Below are 13993 nucleotides of genomic sequence, written 5' to 3'. Positions count from 1 at the left end.
CCCAAGAATTTTAGTTGTTCAAATTTCAAATTTCAATTTCCCGTTGACAAGCATATCCCAGTATGTCTGTTCGCTCAGAATCCTAGGTTTGCATAGACCCACCATCGCCACATTTCATCGTAATATACATTGCCCAGTGAGGGACATGAAACTGCTTTGGCTTTTGCGTTTTCTCTGGTCATGTGAGTCGCACCGGCGCTGCTAATGGCCAATGAAAAGGAAACATGAAGGATGGTGAAAAGAGCAGGACACCGGGATTAAACACGGATTGATAGATGGAAGTCGATGAAATCACGCCATAAACTCAGGATGTTAAAAAACAAAACTCCAAATTGAGATGATTGGCCTGTTTGCGGACTTGATATACATTAGTTTGGCCGAGAGCCACTACTACATGACACCTTTGAAGCAGCGCAACACACGGTTTGATTTATTATTTGGCTAAAGCATGTTGTGAGTGGCAAACGTCAAAAAACCTGAAGCGATGTGGGCTGCTTGGCTGCTGCTATTCAGGCAATACGTCGCATCACTGTCACTTCTGGGACCAGAGTCCTTGGCACTTCCTCCATTAATGAAAGGGGAACTATCGCCTGTTTTTCCGAAGCAGTGAGGGGAACGAGTGTAGCAGTTAAGTAGCAAAGTTTAACAGACAGACGTCAACAAATGAACATAGCAGAGAGCTGGCGACGGTGTTGTAAACAAACTTTGCAATTGCCCTACAATGCCTTGGTAGGTGATGTCACCCTTTCAAGCTCTACAGCTACCTGGGTAAAATTATGCAGATGGCATCTTGCCTCCTGGAAATATGAGACGTGCCGTAGCTGTTCTTTGAACTGTATGTTGCATGAGAGTTGATTGCAATATATGCACTCAACACTAGATGGGAGAACCATTGCTACTCACCTTTGTCCAGCTGCTCATTGCTTATATGTACAGGACAGGAGGCAGTGAGGCACTATGCAAATGAAGGTTTCTTTGAGTTCAATTTACTTTGCACACTGTACATTGAATAGACGCATCAGTACGTGACATTTTCTCTTTAAATTTTTCAGTTTCAGTCACATATATCCTGATATATCATAGATTTCTTGCTATATATCGGCTCTCGCAGATATCATCTATTGTGATATTATACCTCTTCTGCATGCCATGTTTAACACAGAAGTGTATTTTAAATATTTCTTTCTGCAAATTACAGTTACGCTCCACATCCAGGTTTTTATTAGGGAATAACATAACATCCACTTGAGCGATGAACATCTTCTCCAGACGGGGGTTTGCACGTCAACGAGGGTGGCACTGTGTTTTGCACCGACAAACCTGCTCGTACACTTTGTATTGTACATGTATGAGCACAGTGACTTTGCAAAAATCAAACCCTTCCAACAGGTTTAAGCTGTTGCCGACGGGTCGAGGTGTATTTTTCTGATGCCTGATAATGACCTGGACTGGTTTGTCTGTACAAAGGTGGGTTGGGACTGTGATGTAATGTATTTGGTTTGCAAAGTCCCTGTATTGCTTGGCATGCATGACTTTGCAGAAATTCCGCCTTAATATTGTGGTATATTTAATAATGATGAATGAATTTACAGTGGCTAAAGGATTACCGCTGAGATCTGAGCGAGGATGAGATCACAGCATCTTTGAGGGGCAAACATTTTCTCGCACATTTTCCCCCCTTTTCTGCACGATGGATACTTCCATCCATTTGATGTTTTTTTTTCTCCCGTAGCTATTTAGTCAGAAAGTGACATCCTGGTGTGGGTTTCTTGCATTTCCTATTCTATATATATCTATATATATTGTAGGGCTGTCAATATGGTGAACATTTGTTCACTACAACTATCCAACATGACAGATTCTGTGACGTTCTATACAATGTGATTCATTTGTCATCAATTGCGAGTTAAAGCAGAAACCATCACAGATGCAGGTGGGTTGAAATGAGCTTCCAGGGGTTTCACAGGAGGAGGGGCTTGGTCACCATGTCATGAAAGAAGGCTGCTCAGGTGTTCCTGTTTTATCACTGTGTGGAATGGGAACAGGAAAAGTGGATGGAACGAAGGGGAACATGAAGCAAGACATCATAAACCAAAGGAAGGGAATGACATAGCAAATAAAAACCGGCATATCCTGTAGCTTGAGACAGGGAGTGAATCCAGCCTGTTGCATCCTCTGATCTGTAGGGAGAGTGAAGAAATGGGACGGCCTTTGCTCCACCATATAAAACCAGCAAAGTCACGCATTCCTCGCCGCACTCTTCCCTTCCTGCAACTCGTGTCGTCTCTGCCTGCTCTGTCTGCAAACATGGCCAAGGACATGACTCTGCTCTGGGGCTCCGGCTCTCCTCCGTGCTGGAGGGTGATGATCATGCTGGAGGAGAAGAAGCTGCAGGGCTACAACCAAAAACAGCTATGCTTTGAGAAAATGGAGCACAAGTCACCTGAGGTTATGGACATAAATCCCAGAGGACAGGTATGTATCAATCAGCTACTACTTTAAAACTGCTCAAAAGTAAAAAAGACCAAAGGTTCCTCAACTTGTTTTCCTCACAAGCTTCCCGCCTTCAAACATGGAAACAACATCCTGAACGAGTCCTACGCCGCCTGCTTGTACCTGAATGTAAGGCCAGTGCTGTTAAACCACACCTCACTGAGAACCTTGTAAACCTGTTCTGATTGTGCGACCCACAAAGATGCGGGAGCTGCAGAGGAACCGCTGATCTGTACGTCACCTTTCCGTGTGTTTGCTTTTGCACAGTGCCAGTTTAAGGATGAGGGCGACAAACTGATTCCTGAGAAATGCTGTGAGAAGGCCCTGATGTACCAGCGCATGTTTGAGGTTCAGACCCTCAATGAGAAGATGGGTATGTTCTGCCAGAGAAAAAGTTGTTTTGAAAAGCAGAACAGTTCATGAACTGACAAGAAATGTGCAAAAAAGTCAAGATTCACATGTATAGACTTCAGAAGAGCCTCCTGAGAATCAGCGTCTCCAGTCAACATCCTCAGAGGGAGGCTGGCAAACACACCCACATGACCAGTGCGCCTCGTAACACAGGCACTAATGAGCCATTGTGGAGCAGTGTGTTAAACTACCACAGGTCTTTTCAGGTCAAAATTCCAACTTCAAAGACGCTGGCATGAATCTCGGGACTGCAGGTCATGAGACCTGATTTTAGGACAGCGAAAACCACAGTTTGTTTTCGTAGAAATTCTGATTTCCGTCCATATCTGAGTGTCCTGACGGCTGCCTGTTGATCCTTTGCAGCCAATGTCATCTACTACAACTGGAAGGTCCCGGAAGGGGAGAGGCATGACTCTGCAGTGAAGCGGAACAGAGAGGCTCTGGCTGCTGAGTTGAAGCTGTGGGAAGGATATCTGGAGAAGCAGCTAAAATGCAACAATGTATTGATATTGATAGACGCTTGTTAAAACAGTGTAGAACAACAGATGAGGAAAACTGCATTCAAAACGCTATAACAAAAACAATCTTCTTTTAAGGGCCCATTCTTGGCAGGATCAAACTTCTCACTGGCTGACGTGATAGTCTTTCCCTCTGTCGCTTACCTCTTTCGCTTTGGGTAAGTGTATTCACTCCGTCTGTGTTCTGTCAGGGATCAGACACTGAATGTCTTTCAACAATTGAATACAATTCAAATGACTTCTACAATGTGATGATCATATTTTGATCCTTTTCTGTTTTTAAAATAGCTGAGACGTGGAACATGAGCTGTGTATCATTGTCATCATCATCATCATAATCTCTTCTTCTCAGCTGAGGAACAACAACAACAATCAAATACTGTTCTTTTTTTATGTTAGAATGTGAAATTAATGTATTTGCATATAACCTTAAAGTAGTGATGCACTGACGAGGCTTGTCTTGCACCCGTGTTCAGAGGCCACTAGATGGAACACTCTGCCCAACAATCTTGGGCTTGGAAATATTTTAATGAAACCTTCAGAGCTCTGAACATGAGGACACTGTTTCATGAAACCTCACCAGCATACAACTGCTCAGTAGTGCAATGAGGGAAATTCTTAAAATGAAAATAAATTGCACTATATATATATACATACTTCAAAATGCTTGTGGCTTAAGAAACAGACAGCAAAAGTCATCACGAGTCAAATGTTTGTAAAAAAAAAATCATTCTTTTGCAGGCTGTGTGCAGAGCGTTACCCAAAGTTGGCTGCGTACTACAATTGCGTGAAGACGCGTCCCAGCATCAAGGCCACCTGGCCTCCCACTTGGCTGGAAAACCCCCAAGGACAAGACATGCTGAAAGATCTTTGAGCTTCTGCTGCCTGATAAGAATACAATATGTATCACTCCTAATGTTGCACTGTCCTGCCTGCTCAGATAACTCTCCATCCTTGAGCTGTGAATAAATAAAGAACCAAGTACAACTGGAGTTGAGGCTGCTTTTTTCAATATTTGCAAAAACAATGATGAAGCGGTTTATACAGCAATTTCACCAATCACACCATTGAATGAATTATTTCAATCCTTTGTTACTGTCCACATTTCGATTAGAAGAGACCAGGAATTTTGTTTTTTCCCCGTTTATACAGAGTGTCGCCAATCTAGAATTTTCTTCATTTTATCTTTCCGTGTTCTCAGTTAATGTTTTCAGATGTTGACGAAATTAGTGTCGTCATCGTCATGGAAGTTTGTTTGTTCATTTAATCATATGTTGTTCCTGTAAAGAAAAGTGCAACAACGGAGTTGTCTCAGTACCTTCCTGGTTTGGATTTTTATTATTGTAGGATAGTAACATTCATAATTTTAAATCAAGTATTGCTCGGCACAAGACAGTATTCCATTTAAAGGATAGTCATGTCGCTCCATATATAGTAGTTATCAAGTTATAAACATAGTATTCAAGTTAATAGTAGATTATTGTTAATATCCTGTTCTTAATATTCTCTGCTGTCATATTTTATGTTTGCTAATGTATTTCATTTGCATTTCTTCAACTGTATCTATATCTATTCTAAGTGATGAAGTTGTATGTCTCTCCCTGCCACCCCAACAAAAGATTTCTAACTCTAAGTGGTTGAAGTTGTCACTGTCATGAGTCTGGTTCTATTGAGGTTTCTGCCTGGTGGAGGTAGTTTTTCCTTGCGTGTGTTATTAAAGGTGTATAGTTATTGGAATAGATTTCCAATTAGATATCCTTGTAGCATTCAGGAAGTGTTCACCATTGGTATTGTCATCCCTTATTGTCAGTGCATCACCAACTGCAATTGCCAAAATGCCAAGTAATCGTGGAAAATTATTACTGGACCATGGAGGACATTGAACTCCTCCCATTGGATCAGGTTGTTTCAGGTTAGAAGGATTACTCTTGTACGTCTCTAAAAATGTAAATTAAAGATGAAAAAAAAGAAATTTTCCAAAGAGAAAGAAGCTTTGTCGCTGGTTGTAGAGGGGCCCAGATGGCTCCTCAAACACTCTCCATTCTTTGGATGGTTTCTGAGCTGAATAATCCCGCTGACTTCACATGAAATGTAATATTTAATAAGTGTGTATGGTATATAATAATCTCCGCGTTTATGAAGGTACTGAGAACATCACTGAAGTGAGAGAGAAATAGACACGAATGCAACCGAAGTAGACGTGGCAAACAGTCAGCCAATTTACCAACATGAGAGTGACGTTGGCCTGGCACCCACAGCTGGAACTCCACAATGGGTGGCTTGATTCGGTGATCAGATCCAGGTGCATGCCATAAGCAAACACTGACGGGGGATACGTAGGTGAGAAGACAGGAAATGTCGTGACAAACTAGGACCAAAACAAAACAGAGCATACTAACATACATAACTAAATAGCAAAAAGACTGAAATCATCATTTTTGGACCAAAGTCCCTTCGTCCTCCCCTTCAGGACATTTCTATCACCATAAATGGTCACTCAGTCGTCCCCTACCACCTGGCCAGAAACTTCAGCATTGTCAATGACCCTAGTCCCTCATTTAAATCTCATATTAATCATATCACCAAAACATCTCTTGTTATATTGCGCGTCTCCGTCCCTCCCTCTCCCCCGCTGCTGCTGAACACTCACCACGCCTTCATCACCTCCAGACTGGATTACTGTAGCATTCAGCATTCTTCCTTCCTCCACCCTCCAAAAACTTCAGTGTGTACATAACACAGTCGCCAGTCTACTCCCTCACTCCTGCTCCAGAGATCACATCACTCCTTTCCTTTGTCAACTCCACTGGTTTCCTGTTAAACACTGCATGGTCTTCAAGATCCTCCTCATCTCCGACCAAATCTCTACATAACCTCGGCCCTTCGTGCCTAACTGACCTTCTGCAGCATCAATCCATCACTCGTTGCTGATGCCCGCCTTCTCACCCCCTTCACCAAGTAAAAATATCACACTCTGGGCGTAATTCGCCATCGCTGAACCAACTCCCTGCCCCTTCATATCTTGTCCACCAACAAACTCACGACTTTCAAAAGTTGGCTCCAAGCCCACCTTTTCACAATAGCTTTTGAAAACTAACTGTAAAGTATCTTTGAGTAGCTAGCTATAAAACGAATGCATTACTATTATTTATTAACATGACAGGCGGCGCAAAGCTGGCAAGATTTATGAATGTTAGTTAACCTTTGAGTAGGAAAAATGGTCTCCCTGAATTTGAGCCATGTTTTCGTTCGAGAACCTTGACCTCATAATCTTCTACTCAAGCAGAATTTGCACAATTTATTATCGCTGGACTGTCTGTTTTTATTAAAAATGGGTGTGTGATCAGTTTCGTGTGCCAACTACTTGACAAAATGGCACGTTGTGGTGGGCACTCGGTAGGTGTGGCCTCTCACCCAGAGGTATGATGGGTAGGGTCCTGACCGAGGGTATATATAGAGGCTGTGCGGGGAAACGTGTTGAAGTGTTGTGGCCTGAGAGACAATAAAAAACATCACGTTCTCAACCAGCGACTCCGGACCGTTTTGTCCTGCCACAACGTAAGCCTTAAGTCTTCCGGGATACAGTAGGCCATCTGGATTCAGGACTGGGGACAGACCTTGGATGGACCCATCACCCCAGTGAAAGGTGTGTAATTTTTTTCATTCCAACCACACACCGTCAGTAACCAAACTCAAGTAAATGCCTCAGTCATCTCTGCATGTATTAGACATACAAGTGCAATTCTATTCGATGTGTTTAAAATCTATGGCAAGTTTCGCCATCAATAGTTAGTAAGGCTGCTGATTAATATGTAACCTGTTACACCACATCACAGCAGAAGAGAGTGTCTTTACGGTCATTGCCACAAATACAGCGAAAGTTTGCCAAGCCAGACGGTACAACAAACACGCCAGATGAAAACTCCACTGTAAAATGATAAACCCAGAATTCCCAGAATTATTTCAAGCAGGAAGTGGGTCACATTGTCTCCTCATATAAACCTCATCCCCAAACTCTGTCAGTTATTAAAAAGCGTTTGTTTCTTGGTCGGATGGTCAATTTTGTTTCATGCAGGCATCACGACTGGAACCGACTGTTGTGCTTCAAGTCAAAGGTAATTTAAGCATTTTAAAATGTACAGGGGTTGGACAAAATAATGAAAACACCTTAAAGCTTTCAAGGTGTTTTCATTATTTTGTACTTTCATTTTGAATATTACCTGGTAAATGACAGTAACCAAATTGTGTCAAGGAAGAGATCAATGTTTGTCTTACGTGGTGTACAAGTAACTGACACTTTGACCTTCAGTGATGTCCTCGCTGGTGCAAATTCAGTTAATACCCTCATAATACCACCATTAAGGACACCACAGCTGAGAAATAGTACACATTCTGAATCGCCTCAAATGTGTTCAAAACCGGTACATTTAATAATCAATAAGCCCAAATCAGAATATCTTTATATAGCACTGAAAAAATAAATAAATAAAAGGCTATTTAAAGTTATCTGTCCAAAAAGATTTATGAAGTCCACAGAGAGTTTTATCATGACTGTACACTGAATTGCACAGTTTAATATTGTGTTGTGAACCTTGACTGATCCTGCAGCATCTAGACACTGAAGATGGAAGAACAACTGATCTTACTGAGCCTTCTCTCACTTGCCTGTCTCTCAGCTAGCCAGGGTAACACTTGCTACATCACAACATCATCACTTGTTGCCAATGACTTGATCACATGTTTATCCTGGTCTGCGCAGACTGCTCTCCTGCACTTTTGGAGAATACCGACTTCCCAGGAAGTGACGTCGCAAATGTCTTCGCCGCTGATGCTGTACATTGTCAGAATCTGTGTACCCAGCACCCAGGTTGCAGCTTTTTCACCTTTGTTCAACCTAAGTCGGCAAACAGGTAAAAAGAGACAACAAGAATAAATAAGATATTAGTTTTTTTAAACAGTTTTTGAATGAAAAAGGATAAAAGGCTTAGCACAGCAGCATGGAAAATTCATACTGTATTGAAACAATTGGCCTTCACAGTCACTTCACATGCTACTTGAAGGCCACCGAGTCTGGACAACCTACTGTGCAGAGACCTCGTAACGGAGGAGTGTCTGGTTTTTCCCTGAAGCCCTGCCAGCCACACAACCCAAGTGAGCTTGAAATATCAGCACCACATTATTGAAGTGCTCTATTCACTCATCCATTCTCCTCTGGTTGACCAGGTCCATGTATGCTGAACGTGTTCCCCAACGTCGACTTCCCGGGGTCAGATTTTCGGTCGTTGTTCACTTATGACTACAAAGAGTGCCAGAGGGTCTGCACAGACGAACCAGGCTGCCAGTTCTTTACGTTTACCACTGAGCTTGACTCAACACGGGACCAAAGGTGACAGACAAACATGAGGTGCCAAGAGGCTTGGTACGGTCTGATCGTTACGACGATGAATTGTACAGCGATTGCTGAACAATACATTTAATATATGTAAAATGGAACTGCGCTTGACCTTCCGCAGAATCTCCAAAAAAAAAGATTTTTAATGATTCCTTGTATCTTGGCATGTGTCATCTGGTTCGTAGATTCAAGTGCTACCTCAAATTCAGCTGGAATGTACCAACGCCACTTGTGATAAATAAAAAGGAGGGTGTCATCAGTGGATTTTCAGATGTGCTGCAAATGGAACTGTCCAACAAGCCAGGTACACCGGTGAATACTGGCCCTTCAAGGTGTTCATGCTGTATAACTGCATTGATTGTTTGTAGATTGTCAGTCAAACCCATTCATAAACCTGGACAGCCCAGGAAACGACATATTGGAGATGCCTGCTGTCTGTTTCGAACATTGTCAGGCACTTTGCACTGCTCATCCCCTCTGTACATACTTCTCTTATATGAGGTAGGTGATGTGTTATGAATTTGTTTCTCTTGTTTCACACTGAGGTGAACTGAATAAAGTTTCAACCCATACTCTTCATAAATTCTACCTGCAGCACTACATTCGCCTGTTATCTAAAGAGGAACACTAACACATTTGTGTTGACCGCAAAAGCTTCAACCTCCACTGGACTTCCGACTCGATCCTGCAGGGCGAGTAATGGTACGTTTTCTTTTTCTAGCACAGTTTCTAGCAACAGTGTTTAACAAAAATAATCAGTTTGTCTTTGACTGGGCCGATTAAAAAATAATCATAGTTAAAAGAAAAAAAGATGATACTCAGCCTGCACTTTCAACATATGCGGAAATTACCTTCATTGATTATATTTGCACGGAGCAAGTGGATGATAAGCTGGAGAGGTGGCGGTTTGCTGTAGAAAGGAGAGGAATGAAGGTTAGCCACAGTAAGACAGAATACATGTGTGTGAATGAGAGGGAGGCAAGTGGACAGGTGAAGCTACAGGAGGCAGGGATAAAGAAGGTGGATGATTTTAAGTACTTAGGCTCAACTGTCCAGGGCAATGGAGAGTGTGAGAAAGAGGTGAAGAAGCAGTTGCAGGCAGAATGGAATAAGTGGAGAAAAGTGTCAGGTGTGATGTGTGACAAGAGGGTGTCGGCGAGGATGAAAGGGAAGGTGTACAAAACGGTGGTCAGGCCAGCAACGTTGTATGGTTTGGAAACAGTGGCACTGAGGAAAAGACAGGAGGCAGAGCTGGAGGTAGCAGAGATGAAGATGCTGGAGTGCTCTGGGAGTGAGCAGGATGGATAGGATCAGAGGGACAGCACATGTCAGGTGTTTAGGAGACAAAGTCAGAGAGGCTAGATGGAGATGGTTTGGACATGTACAGAGGAGAGAGAGCCAGTACATTGGTAGGAAGATGTTGAGGTTGGAACTGCCAGGCAGAAGGTGGAGAGGAAGGCCAAAGAGGAGATTTATGGAGGTGGTGAAGGAGGACATGAGGTCTGTAGGTTTGAGAGAAGAGGAAGCAGATGACATAGAATAGAAAGAACACACATGCACATACTTTCATCTCTTTCCTTATGCGGACCTCTCATTGAAATAATGCTTTCTCCAGCCTCTCACCCTCAACCATCTAAAACAAATGGCTAACCTTAACCAGCACTCTGAGCCAGACTTAAGCCATAAGCACAAATAAAGCCAAAACCTTCTTTGATACAGGTACCACGTAGGGTGCCTTTCCAGTATCTGACTCAGGTTAAACAGATGATGTTTCTTAACTGGCCAGAGCATTACCTTAGGAGCCTTGAAGTAAGGGCATCCAGACCTGCGACCTCACAGGGCCTCATATACAAAGGGTGTGTACGCACAAAAAAAGAGGTGTATGCACCTACCCACGGCAAAGTCTGTATGTATGAAGAGTAAAAAGTGCGTGCAAATGTTTAGCGCTTCTCACCAACATCAGAGCTGGCGTATGCAGGTTTTTATGTAATGCATTGTGGTTTTTTCCCCCTCTGTGATGTCACCTTTTCAAGACCTATTGCTATCTGGGTGGATTTACGACGACATGTTTTGTTTTTTTTTTTAAACATGAAGGGTATCATAACTGTGATATGTACTGCATGGCGTAAGAGAGCTGATTGCAGTATATACAGTCTCAGTCTCAACGCTAGATGGGAGAAATTGTTACACAGTGGAGCTTTAAAAGAGCCTTACTGTCAGGATTTAGCCGGTATTTATTGTTGGAGAAAATGTTGGGAAACTGCTTCCAGATTTTTTATTTTAATCCGGTTGCCTTCTCGAATCAGTCTTGCTACTGGTAAAGCAGAAAGTGCATTTATCAAAAGAGTTTGTACGAATTGCAAAACACTTTGGATTGCCTGCAAAACCTTAGTACATCTCTTAAAAGTAAATCTCTGAGTCAATGAACATGTCAGTTCCGTCTGAATGTCCAATCCTTGCGTCCTTGTGTTCGGACAAGACAGTCAAATTGCTTAGTCATGTTGTCAATATAACAGTGGCTCTGGAGGGAAGTTTTGATGTAAATGATGGATATAGTTTTGATGGTAGTTTGTATATTTGGAATGGATTCGCATTTAGGCTGATAGTGTTTGGCAATTTGTTGACAGTCCACGTGTTGTTTCATGAAAGTGCTTTTCCGATGTGCACCAGTGACACGATGATGTGCAGATTTAAGAAGTAGTTTGGAGAATTTCAATTGTGGCCTGAGAAATGCCCCATCGTGCACTGGAACAGTTTGCAGAATTTAGAGTTGAGTGGATTGTTCTGTCCTGAAGTTAGTCTGTGAAAAATAACATAACTGCCAATCGTATCAAAATCATAGAGGGATCCCAGAGCTTTAGATGTCAGGGCTAATTCAATCCATCTCCTCTAACGTGGAACATGGATTAAAAACAACGTCCTCCTCTTGTGCTGCATACTTCTTTTGGATATGTGATTCTGTCTTCCTTGCAGACTGGTTGAAAGTCAAGTATCATGGAGCAGCATTTCCTCGTATTGACCTCAGCTGTAAGATGGCTTCAAATGTCGATGACTGCGCCACACTCTGCAACGAGGATCCCAACTGTCAGTTCTACACTTACCACACAGACGACGGTCCCCCATTGACTCGGTAATTTTCTCACTTTCTCCATAAAACGTTTCTTTTCAATCCTAACATTTGATTTCTCTGTTTCTTAGGAGAAGATGCTATTTGAAACGCGCCATCACTTTGCCTGCTCCTCCAAAAGTTGCCATTAAGTCCAACGTCATCTCAGGCTTCTCTTTGAAGAGCTGTGTTTGAAAGTGAAAAGTCTATTACCTGATCAAAACACTGCTTCATAAGGACTTATGATCATGTCATGAGTATTATGCACAGTTGTTGTTTGGGAGTCCTCATTGGATTTCTCCTGAGCATTATGTGCAGCAAGGAATTCTCACTGTTAATTTCAATATTATAGTACTGAAATAAAAATTGTCACGCATTCCCTTTTTTTTCTTTAAACAATGGAAAACAACAAAAAAAGAGCTACCACCCGCTTTCCGTTGGCGTATCACTTTGCAAAACTATGACCCTGGTTTCCACCAGAAGCATTGCGCCGCACCAAGAGCTTCAGATGACGTGATGACTGCAGCATTCCACGATCCTTGGTGTGGGCACAAGAGGAACAGTAAATCAGTTTTGTGTGAATAATTATCAATAATCGAATTTATATGGAACATATATAATGTAATATTCACATAAAACAATAATCAAAACAATTATCTAGACTATGGCTGTTAACTCACAAAAAAAGTAGTATTCCAGCTTCAAATAATAAATCAATAACAAAACAAAGAACATGCATAGTACTGACAGTATGTTCAATATAAAATTTAATGAAATTCAAAACAACTTCATCAATAATGTTCAGGCTTATAGCCGGTCAAACCTAAATAACAAATTAAACATGTAGTCTCATAAAACACGAATTGCTTTTTAGTCAGTATATAGTGGGTTCACTACGACAAAAACCCAAAGAGATCTCAGTGAACAAATGATGCTTTGCACACCATGGAGCTTTTTGCACACATATATTCATAACAAATATTCACCCTGTGTCAGTTCCCACTGTTTAAACAACTGTAGCAGCTCACACCACTAAGTGCTACGACAAAAATCTACTTTGGAAAACATCTATCCATCCATCCATCGTCGAACAATCTGGTGTCAGTGGTTGTTTTCAGGTCTGGAGAGTAGGAACACCAGGACTGTGTTGCCGAAAGCTTCATACTGTAAGTGGACGATTTGCCTCAGTGCACCTGCAGTTGTCCAGATACAGCAAGAACAGAAGGGGTGACAGGACACACCCTTGAGATGTGTTGGAGATGGGCACAGAGGACATCCCAACATTTGTGAGAAAGTTTAACATTAATAAAAGAAGCTGGTAAGGCAGCTTAAAATCAGTGGCAAATCTTTGAAACAAGATGTGGGGTTGCATCTTACAAGCAGAAGAGAAGTCTCTGAATAAGAGTCGCACATGGGCCCCAACATTGTCAAGGCGCTTGTCCACAGTGTTTGCTAAAAAGATCTTCAGCGTCTTCAACACCCTTGTTTTGTTGGTAAGCGAACGGGAGGGGCGGGTTTTCCCTCTATCAAGGACAGAATCTCTATTTCAGTGGAAGTAATGATGTTAGTGGCACCGGCCAAAACTCGCTCAATACTTGCACTTACAACTGTTTGATTTAGGGATTGGAATGACAACACGGGTATCTAGCCAAGGTCTACACAGCTCTGGAACAGTCTGAAGACATCACTAAGCTAGGTGGCTCAAGGATGTGCAGACGGCATCAGCACAGCAAGTCACCTTCACCATAGCGTATTGTGCGCAGCCTCGCGAGTCCCACCACCAATCCTCTTCGTACCCTCATTTATCACATCCATAAACCTCAATGGTTGTCTTCCTCTCCTTCTTTTGTCTGCTCCTTCCATTTTTCTAACATTACAACATCTTCGCTGTCTCTCCTCTCATGATATGCCCTGCTTGTGGTCTTTTTTAAATAAAGCTTTTATTGTTTGTGAAGTTGAGTCATGATTTGATTATCAGTGGGTTCATTAATATTTAACCTCTACACCAACAACAGCAACCAGGCCAAATGCACTCCACATAGGAAGCTCATCCACAAACTTTCTCACAGACTG

At 42.2% G+C, this 13993-nt stretch overlaps 2 protein-coding genes across 3 annotated transcripts; both read left to right on the top strand.

The window, feature by feature from the left end:
* Positions 1 to 2182: 2182 nt before the first annotated feature.
* On the top strand, positions 2183 to 4409 carry LOC128757314 (glutathione S-transferase A-like). Its single transcript, XM_053862503.1, has 6 exons — positions 2183 to 2475; positions 2557 to 2622; positions 2761 to 2866; positions 3268 to 3404; positions 3501 to 3580; positions 4164 to 4409. The coding sequence occupies exons 1-6, from the start codon at positions 2200 to 2202 to the stop codon at positions 4294 to 4296; spliced, it is 798 nt and encodes a 265-aa protein (XP_053718478.1). The 5' UTR covers positions 2183 to 2199; the 3' UTR covers positions 4297 to 4409.
* A 2475-nt stretch (positions 4410 to 6884) lies between these two features.
* Positions 6885 to 12296, top strand: LOC128757542 (coagulation factor XI-like). 2 transcript variants are annotated; one of them, XM_053862907.1, is made up of 11 exons: positions 6885 to 7068; positions 7498 to 7537; positions 8031 to 8107; positions 8182 to 8332; positions 8461 to 8573; positions 8646 to 8808; positions 9000 to 9118; positions 9183 to 9315; positions 9410 to 9516; positions 11788 to 11944; positions 12013 to 12296. In XM_053862907.1, the coding sequence occupies exons 3-11, from the start codon at positions 8047 to 8049 to the stop codon at positions 12113 to 12115; spliced, it is 1107 nt and encodes a 368-aa protein (XP_053718882.1). In that variant the 5' UTR covers positions 6885 to 7068; positions 7498 to 7537; positions 8031 to 8046; the 3' UTR covers positions 12116 to 12296. The 2 variants fall into 2 exon arrangements, with proteins under 2 accessions (XP_053718882.1, XP_053718881.1); XM_053862906.1 differs by lacking the exon at positions 7498 to 7537.
* Positions 12297 to 13993: the final 1697 nt, after the last annotated feature.

The sequence above is a fragment of the Synchiropus splendidus genome, chromosome 4 (assembly GCF_027744825.2).
Source record: "Synchiropus splendidus isolate RoL2022-P1 chromosome 4, RoL_Sspl_1.0, whole genome shotgun sequence".
In the NCBI taxonomy this organism is placed as follows: domain Eukaryota; kingdom Metazoa; phylum Chordata; class Actinopteri; order Syngnathiformes; family Callionymidae; genus Synchiropus; species Synchiropus splendidus.
Note: the sequence above shows the minus strand (reverse complement) of the source record. Positions and strands in the feature narration are given on the sequence as shown.